Source organism: Cydia pomonella, chromosome 20 (genome assembly GCF_033807575.1).
Source record: "Cydia pomonella isolate Wapato2018A chromosome 20, ilCydPomo1, whole genome shotgun sequence".
Taxonomy (NCBI): domain Eukaryota; kingdom Metazoa; phylum Arthropoda; class Insecta; order Lepidoptera; family Tortricidae; genus Cydia; species Cydia pomonella.
This window is the reverse complement of record NC_084722.1, coordinates 1,182,205-1,192,361: the sequence shown is the minus strand read 5'-3', so window position 1 is coordinate 1,192,361 and position 10,157 is coordinate 1,182,205. Positions and strand designations below refer to the sequence as shown.

Sequence of the window (10,157 nt, the reverse complement as noted above, 5' to 3'; positions counted from 1 at the left end):
AAAAGGGATTGGTGCATTTGTCTATATTTATCAATTATGATATTTATTACTTTAAATTAAGTGATACACTATTGTGTAATAATGCCTTCGAGTTACCAACGTAACCGGAAAAATAGGCGGCGCGAACCGCCTAGAACAAGATGGCAGGTGTTGCCACACTAGGAAGATTATCCACCAAATCGCGGAAAATGTGCGGATTATCGGGATTCTCAAGAAAATTAAAGAAGAAAGAAAAATTATGTCGCTAAGCTGATTCAACATAGAAAAGTTATACGATAACCAATTTCCAATAAGACGCTTCAGTAGGTACGTCATAGCAAAGCGTACTTAGATATAAGTAGAAGATTTACTTTATTTTATTATACATTAGTTGTTAGAGTTGTGGATTTAATATGATTATAATAAGTAAACGTATGCGAGTCAGAATAACTAATAAGCATCTTATAAGAAACGTACGTGTAGTAGATAAGAGTTTGTATGAGTAAGCACTCTACATTTTACCTTTTATATTTACGTTATACTTTAGAACTTAAGTAGTTTTAAGAACACAAGGATGCAATCATTTATACGGAATCAACATAAAGAAGAAAGAAATTTGTTAAAGGCCCTAAATTCATTTCATATTTATCGAAATTTATGGGGTTTGAGTTGACTTTGGCAACACTGACTGTTGCAAAGTGAACGTTCCACCATTTTGAATCGTTGGCGGAAGATCTCCAAGCAGACGCGAGTTCCCCGGGAAGGTTCCTCAAATTATGCTGGTAAATATTGAGAATATTATAATTTAAAGGGCACCAACAAAGGGATAAGCGTGTAGATAGGCAAGATTGTGAAAAACTACGTATTTACTTCATAGGTACAGTGAACTCGCCGCCGCCAACCACACCGGACAAGACAACTCGGATTTGACGAAAACCCCCCTGATTAGACCTGCTATCGGACTAGACTATTTCTCGGTAAGTTTTTAAACATTTACTTCACAGTGACAGAGCTCTATTCTGTAAAACAAATGCGCGCGACGAAAATTATTTCATAGCAAGCGATCCGACAGCATGGCGGCCATGATCATTTGGGTTTCTAACAAGAAAAGGAATCCGTTTTTAACTAAGTATTCTTCCGTATGTATGAATTATGAGTCGATTTCGTCTCCTACTTTATTGAAATAATTTCACTTTCTAGAAGTTGATAGTTGGGGACGACCGTAGACAAGAGTCAACCCTATTGTTTAGGTAACACGGCTCATATTAGTACGACTCAGTTTTAGAAATATCTAGAATTTTCCAAACAAGAGGCGAACCTTAGTAATTTTCCAAGCTTACTATAGGCCTTCTGGAATGTTATCTCGGGTTCCCTAGTTAGATAGTTTGGTATTATTACGCTACCTTATTTAAACTAAGAAAGACAATTTATTTCTTTATGAATTGATTTACGGCGTATGTACAAAGGATTTAGTCGAGTAAGTAAACGTTAAGTAAGAAGTATAATTATATACAATATTATGTATATAGGCCTAAAGGGAACTTATACCTGATTTATTTTACATGCATTCCATATTGAAGTCCATGATTATATTATACGAAAGCAATTGTGGTGTGTATGTGTATATATAAGTTAACATCTTCTTTCCAGATTTATTGTGGTGACTTTTATGTGCAATTAGACTCATTAGATAAGTGATTCTTTGAAGTGTTCAAATAAATAAAATTAAAATGATTACTAAATAAATAAACCAAACAAGTGAAATAAAAATAAAATAATCATTAAATAGATCAATAAAACAAGTGAAATGGAAATAAAGTATTAATTTTCGTTGTGCTACGAGTGAGCTTGAATCAGAGACACCAACATTAGAGGTTGTGTTGTGGCAACAGTGTATAAACGTCAACATCACTTACTGACGTCGATGACGCTTGTATTGGTGTAACCTATAAGTTATAAAGATAAAACTAGACACATTTATATGTAGGTGTGTATGTTATGTTGCCTTCCACCCTTGTTTTACTCCCTCATGATATTTAAATGAAACATCGGATTATGATTGGGTCAATGGTTTCATTCATGTAATTTAATTGACTTTGATTTTTATTCTTTCTTTGGTTTCAAATTTGAAAGGATTTTAGAGATCATTAGTTAAATTTAGATTTCAATATTTTGAGATCATTAAAATAAAGAATAAATAAAATAATTTAAAATTAAACAACCTAAAGTAAGTATGAAACATAGTTACTGCAAGGCAGTATTAATTAAATCTACAAGCGTAATCATTTCATACATAAGTAAATAAATAGGACTTTAGGTTAAATGGGTTTATTTCTATACGTTACAGGATTAAACAAGAAAAGAGCTTACACAAACAACATAATGGACGATTTGCTTTTAAGAAGGCTTAGGCTCATTAACGACAAACTCACCACAGACCTAGAAGTTATTCCTGTTACCATTAATTCAGAGAACTTAGGGCAGGCTCAAATTACTTACAGTAAATTAGATGCATCTCTGAAAAGACTTGACAACGACTTGATGGAGTACTTTCGCTTGGCTTCGACACCTGCTTCTGATGAAATATGTTTACTGAGTGGATTGCAACTTCAAGCAGAGGAGACTTTGGCTGAACTTAAAGTGAAGATCGATCAAATAACTTTGAAAAGCAATGCTACAGAGAAACCTCCGGAAGCGAATGCCTCGTGCCGACTCCCTAAACTTCAGCTGCCGGTGTATAGTGGAGACGTGCTCTTTTGGTGTGAGTTCTGGGACTCCTTCAAGAGCAACATTGATTCAAGAAATCTGCCTGATGTTGACAAGCTCTCCTATCTTAAAGCCTCGGTGACGGGAGATGCCAAGAAAGCCATAGATGGTCTGTCTACTACTAATGCTAATTATAGAATAGCCATATCAATCCTGAAGGAGCGTTTCGGCAAGACCTCTCATCTCATTGACGCGCATTATGCAACACTATATAAGGTTAAGATGGCCAAAAGCACCGCTGAAGACTGTAGAAAGACATTCAACGAAGTTGAACGAAATCTCAAAATTTTGGAATCATTAGGTGAAAACATCAATCACAATCATCTTCGTTTTATGTTGCTGGAGAAATTTCCACCCGATCTAGTTTACGAAATTAAGCTGAAGGTTAATGATGATTCTATACAAGAAATCAGGAACCAATTAGATAGAATTATTACCGCAAAAGAGGATGCTGAAAGGATTTCAGGAAGAAAACGCACGCATGAAGCAGAAGATAGTACAGTCGGAACTCTACATATAAATGTGAAACGTGCAAGAAGCGCATATCCACCCAAACAGCAACAAGGTCCCCCTAAGAAACAAAATCCTCAAGGAGGTTTTGATAGAAGACCGGAAAGGAAGAATAAGTTTGATAGTATTAATAAACCCAATAAATGGAACAGACCAAAACAAACTCCGACTTCTAACAAGGATCAACCAGAACCTCAGCAGGGCTCTTCGAAGGGGAGAACAGCGTGGACATGCATCTTTTGCAAAGGTGATCATTACAATGATAAGTGCTCTGAAGCTACTACCTTAGCAGAAAGAAAGAAACGACTTGGAAAGAAATGCTTCATGTGTTTGAAGTTAGGCCACTTTATAAAAGACTGCAAGAACAAACGTAAGTGTAGCATTTGCTGTAGTGAGACACCGCATAACAGAGCTTTATGCCATTTAAATTTTCAGAAGAATACTGCAATGAAGAAACAGTCCTGACGGTTCTAGGAAAGGGATTCACTACTCTTCAAACTTCTGTTGTTAGGGCTAACCCCCTAGATGATAAAAATAAACAATATAAATATAGACTTCTTTTAGATCCAGGCTCTCAGCGCTCCTATGTCACATTTCAAACTGCCAAGGAATTGAAGCTTCCCATTGAAGAGGAAAGTCATTTAACTATATTTACCTTCGGTGAAGATCCTCCTAAAGAAATACATAGTCCAATAGTTACTTTACAATTGCTGTCAAGGACAAATAAGAAGATAGTTATACAAGCCAACTGCGTTGAACGTATTTCAAGAGGATACATACCCACTGTCAAGTTGAAGGACTTACCGGAGTCATATATACTAGCGGATGACGGCTCGCTAAGCGGACAGGTGCAGATTCTGGTTGGAAACGAGTACTACTTCAACCTAATTTACGAGAAGAAAATACAATTGGGTAGTAACCTGTTCCTGGTCGATTCTGCCCTTGGTTGGATAATAAGTGGTAGAACAGAACCACAGCTTAGTGACGAGCCCTATGTAGTGACTTACGCTCAGACTTGTATAGAAACGAAGCTTCATCAACCTGACCCACCCCTTTGTGATGGAGACATAAAGAGCCTCTGGGAACTAGAATGTATAGGTATTAGTGATTCACCGAAAGCAACTAGAGAAGAAGAAGCAATCAAGTATTTTAATAATACCACTCTAAAATTAAATAATCGTTACACGGTAAGCTGGCCGTGGATAACTTACCCACCGGACTTACCCAATAATTATGGAATGGCTTTTGGTCGCTTATCAAGCTTATTGAAGCGTATGGATCAAGGCACGTTGTTATCATACGATGATACGTTTAAACAACAATTAGATAAGGGTATAATAGAAGTTGTACTTGCTTCAAGAACGTCAACGGATAACGTAGTTCACTACCTACCCTTCCATGGAGTATGCCATCGAGGGAAACCTATGAGAATAGTTTATGATGCTAGCTCCAAGAGCAGCAAAGACACCAAGAGTCTGAACGAATGTTTATACAGAGGACCACTCATGTTAGAAGACCTCACAGGTTTACTCATTAAATTTAGAACTCATCAGATAGGACTAACCTCGGATATTGAAAAGGCGTTCTTACAGATGGCGTTACACGAAAAGGATCGTGACGTAACCAGATTCCTGTGGCTCAAAGATACCTCTAAACCGATATCTCAAGACAACCTATTACACCTTAGGTTTTGTAGAGTTCCATTTGGCGTCATTTCGTCACCGTTTTTGCTTAATGCAACAATCAAACACCACCTGTCTAGTGCGGAACATCAACAAGTCAGACTAAAAGCAAATGACATATATGTGGACAACTTTGTTTCGGGTTCCAGCACTACAGATGAAGCGATGGAGCTCTACAGAAATCTAAAAGGATCTTTTCAAGATATTTCAATGTCACTCAGGGATTGGAGCTCAAATTCTCGAGAATTTATGAAGAAAGTTTCTGATACATGTAAAGAAGATAAAGTAAAGGTACTTGGTTTAGAATGGGACATTAAGAAAGATACTCTTCAGTTGAAACCTAACTTGCAAGAGGAAGCAGTCACAAAAAGAGGAATACTGAAGACTATTGCATCAATCTATGATCCATGTGGTTATGCCGTGCCCTATACTCTATCATCTAAACTCTTTCTACAAGGACTCTGGAAGGCTGGAGTGTCGTGGGACTCGCCATTGTCAAGCGAACTAACAGAAGAGTGGAACGTCATCAGACAGAACTTAGAAGCCATTAGGGAAGTGTCAGTGAACAGATGCTACATGAAGACACCAGTGGGAAAAGGCTACCAACTACACTGTTTCACTGACGCCTCCCTACAGGCTTATGCAGCATCAGTCTTTTTAGTTTGCGGCTCGGGGAAAAGCTTCATCATTGGTAAATCCCGTTTAATACCAAGTAAAGATCAGGAGAGTCTCAAGATACCCCGTCTTGAACTATTAGGAGTACTGATTGGCAGTAGATTGATAAAGTTCGTTCTTAAATTCTTCCAGCAGAAGATAGCAAGGCAAGTCTTATGGACCGACAGCCAGATAGTCATAGAATGGTGTAAATCTGACAAACTATTACCACCTTTCGTTGCCAGGAGGATAGAAGAGATCAGAACAAATAAAGATCTGGAAATCAGATACCTTCCAACAGACCTAAATCCAGCAGACGTAGGCACCAGACCCACCTGTTCGAGAGAGGACGGGGAGAAATGGCTGAGTGGTCCACAATTTATAGTAGAAGATCCGAAGACGTGGCCAACTACATCCGGCAGTGGACCCACCAGTTCTCTCTTGACTGGGGAGGGTCTTGGGATCCAAGAAGATGAAGAACTGATGGAAATAGATGATCCAGATATACCTAATGTTAACCCGGTGGAAACGGAAGATGGCACAACTGCAAAAGAGATAATAAATCAAGAGAATGGTCAGATGCCAGACAATAAGTTTCAAAAATTGAAAGAAATTCAAGCAGAGTATTTTCCTCTAGAAGTAGAGGGAAAAGTAACTAGTTTAAGTTTGAATTTAGGCATATTTAAAGATATAGATGAGTTACTGAGGTGCAAAGGTCGTATGAAACACACAAACTGGTCATTTGACAAACGCTATCCTATACTTATTCCAAAAAATTCAGATTTCACCAACGAAATTATAATAAAGACTCATCAAGAAAATAAACATGTTGGAGTGAGTCACACGTTAGACAAGATAAGGGAAACATACTGGATTCCACAAGGAAGAAGCCAAGTTCAAAGGATCCTGAAGAAATGCCCTGAATGTATGAGACATGACGGAGGGCCATATAGACTACCGGAAACTCCTGCTTTACCGAAAGAGAGAGTCAACTATAGTTCTCCATTTACATACGTTGGTACCGACTACCTGGGACCACTTCTAGTTAACAATGGGAATGGCAATTGCAAAAGGTGGATTAGCCTTTATACATGTTTGGCTGTAAGAGCCATTCACCTAGAAGTTGTAAAGGACCTAACAGCGGAAGAAGGTTTATTGGCCTTACGCAGGATGATTTCAACAAGAGGAGTGCCTATCTTGATAACGTCTGACAACGCAGCTCACTTTAAGTTACTCTCGGAGATTCTTCAGAATCCATACTGCGTAGATAAAGAAATAAAATGGAAATTTATACCACAGTTAGCACCATGGCATGGAGGATTCTACGAGAGATTAGTCGGATTGGTTAAGAACTGTATGAAGAAAACTTTACAGAAACATTTATTGAATGACAGCCAGCTGGTTACAGTGGTTAAAGAAATAGAAGCGGTTCTTAACACAAGACCTTTAACTTACGTGGACTCGGAGCCTGATCATGTATTAAAACCTTCAGACTTTCTTACCATGGGAAAATGTATCATTATGGAAACGTCAGGAAAGGATCCTACTACGTCACAAGGAACGGTGACTAAAGACAATTTAATTAAAGGTTGGAAGAAAGCACAGATAATTCTAAGAGAATTTAAAGAGATGTTCGAGAACCGGTATCTCCTAAATTTGAGAGAAAGATATTCCCACCATCCTAAAGAACCTAGGGTAATATCCAAGTTGGCTCCAAAGATAGGTCAAATCGTGCAGATCAAAGGTGACACGAAGAACAGAGTCAATTGGAAAGTTGGGAAAATAGTATCTTTAAGAAAAGGCGCCGACGGTTTATGTAGGGTTGCCACGGTACGAGTAGGAGATACAGAGTATACAAGATCTATCGCGCATCTCTACCCGTTAGAGATCGAAGATGGAGAAGAACAGTGTAAACAAACATCATCTTACGACGAAAGCGCAGAAGAACCTCTGCAACTTCCTAATCTACCCCGTTCGTCACGCAGAGATGACATGACGGTGGATTCCGTCAACGATGTTGCCGAATCCGAGTCTCTTTCTGAGCAAAGATGCACGCAAGCAGTCAGAGATAAGCCAGAAGAAGAAGTACAACCTTATGCCTCGCCAGTAGAGGGAAGGAGTTCCTCTCAACGAATCCTAGAGCCTATGTATAGTGAGTCAAACGAGCCTAAGCCTAAGTCTATGTCCGAACCAGAACCGTTCGCGGTCGTCGACCTCGAATCTTACGAGCACACTAAGCCAGAATCACACAACCTGGAGGAGGTTACGCTAGGCAACGAGTCAAGACCTAAGAGAGCCGCAGCTCTTCGAGCCCTTGAGAAGATCAAAGAATGGACCAGCAATCTAGTCGCCCTATTCCTGCCTGTGTTGGGGAGTGTCGCGACGGACGCGAAAATCCGATGCCACAATACTAATTCACCTGCGGCAACACCGAACAGCGCCCTCTATGTGGAACTGTGGTAAGTTAACCAACGTAGTAAGTTGGTGAAGCTAGATTCAGTATGGCGCGAAACGCGCTAGTTCTATAAAATGTGATATAAAGTGAGGAAGCCTACAGCTGTCCGGAATCATCTAAAGCTAAGTATTTTATTTACTTGGTGAAAGCTCGCAGTAGTGGTATGGTTTCTCTGTGCGATTATCTCCTTTATTCCTTTCTGGTTCGAGCTTGCCACGTGACCTTGACGTGGAAGCTATTGGGAGCCCATCTTAGGTAAGGCGGACTAGGGACTTATGATTGTGTAGGAGTCTGCGGCTTCGGCCGCAGATCCTCCTATATCAATGTGTAAGAGAATGGCAGGTTTAGCTGCTAGATGCTCCCCGTAAGGGGGGCGGCTACTATAGAGAAAGGCGTTAGGAGTTCTGTGGCTTCGGCTGCTAGGTTCTCCTTTATCCCCGTGTAGGAGTAAGGTGGCTCCGGCCGCTAGTTACTCCTTTATCAGCACGCAAGGGGCAGCTTCGGCTGTGGTACGCCCCCTTGAAACCAGAGAAAGGCGTTAGGAGTTCTGTGGCTTCGGCTGCTAGGTTCTCCTTTATCCCCGTGTAGGAGTAAGGTGGCTTCGGCCGCTAGTTACTCCTTTATCAGCACGCAAGGGGCAGCTTCGGCTGCGGTACGCCCCCTTGACTATACAGCTACTTAGGTAGTTGGCTTTGTGTAACCTACATCCGGCCGGGTAAGATGGGGCTCACTAGTAAGATATATAGATTTATGTGTGGAGGTTAATGGTTTGGAGAATACCATGTTCATAGAGCAATTTTACCCACAGATCTCGGGTGTCATACATTCAGCCGCCTTAAGATAAGCGAAGCAGATTAAGGCTCCTCTGGCCCAGGAGTTGAGGTGCAGAGAGAGTGAGGATGAAGAGTCCCTTATGGGATATGAAGGTATGTATGCGATGCATTCTATACCCCAATAGAAACCCCCCATATATAACACACACACATATATAAGTTGCCGCCTTTCCCCTCTTTACGGTCTCATTTATATACCGTAGGCGGCTAGGGGAGAGGCGGCCACATATGGAAGAGTGATAGAGAGGCAAATAACGAAGTTTTGCGTAATATTCCCTATTGTGACGGGAAGGGAACAAGATTAACTCATACACCGCTGAGGTACGTTCGTAGCGCAATGGCGTAGCGTTTCCCGGCATGTAGCGTAAAAGCTTCGTAGAGGCAAAACGAGGTTTTATTTATACTACGTCGATGGCAAACAAGCATACGGTCCGCCTGGTAGTAAACACTCTCCGTAGCCTATTGACGCTTGCAACTCCAGAGGAGTTACATGCGCGTTGTCGACCCAAACACTCCGCGCCCTCGTTAAGCTCTGGCAATCTTACTCACCGGCAGGAACACAACACTATGAGTAGGGTCTAGTGTTATTTGGCTGCGGTTTTCTGTAAGGTGGAGGTACTTCCCCAGTTGGGCTCTGCTCTAGAACTGGAATGACATCCGCTGTGCTGTGCACTACCACACAAAGCGAGCTGACATTCACAATGACCATACTTACCTCTCTTTAGACGTCGATTACGGACATACCGGGGTCGGGATGTGTCATTATTACACTGATATCAAAATGATATTTGAATCATGTTATTTAGTGATCTCGCGTCTCGCCCGTCCCAATACATGTACTGACAAGTACGAGCGATACGCACAATATTCCGAGGTTTTCCCGAGGGTCTACAGTATGGAAAAGGAGTGTAGAGGTTTTTAAAGGGTCGGCAAAGCGCATGTAACACCTCTGGAGTTGCAGGCGTCCATAGGCTGCGGTGACTGCTTACCATCAGGCGGGCCGTATGCTTGTTTGCCACCGTCGTGGTATTAAAAATTAAAAAACAATAACTGAATGACATCAGTTAGATATCATCCTGAGAACAGTGTACGTTCGAATTGGCCTGTTAGTCATTTACATAATAAATATCCAATATATCGGGAAACTCGGGAAGTCGCAAAAACAAATATAACAAACGTGTCGTGATGGGAAAATCTTAATTATATTACATAGGTACCTACTTCTCGTCTTCTCTCGTGTCGAGGTTCCCCTGAACAGTGGATGCCCAGAAAGCAGCG

The 10,157-nt window shown here is 40.7% G+C and overlaps 2 protein-coding genes across 2 annotated transcripts; both read left to right on the top strand.

The window, feature by feature from the left end:
* The first annotated feature begins 205 nt into the window (after positions 1-205).
* Positions 206-5,054, top strand: LOC133528830 (uncharacterized). Its single transcript, XM_061866313.1, has 2 exons — positions 206-956; positions 2,327-5,054. Exon 2 carries the CDS (start codon positions 2,362-2,364, stop codon positions 3,718-3,720), a length of 1,359 nt encoding a protein of 452 aa, XP_061722297.1. The 5' UTR covers positions 206-956; positions 2,327-2,361; the 3' UTR covers positions 3,721-5,054.
* A 15-nt stretch (positions 5,055-5,069) lies between these two features.
* On the top strand, positions 5,070-9,100 carry LOC133528829 (uncharacterized). Its single transcript, XM_061866312.1, has 2 exons — positions 5,070-8,050; positions 8,855-9,100. Coding segments are annotated over exons 1-2 (2,949 nt in total). The 5' UTR covers positions 5,070-5,102; the 3' UTR covers positions 8,856-9,100.
* The last annotated feature ends 1,057 nt before the right edge of the window (positions 9,101-10,157 follow it).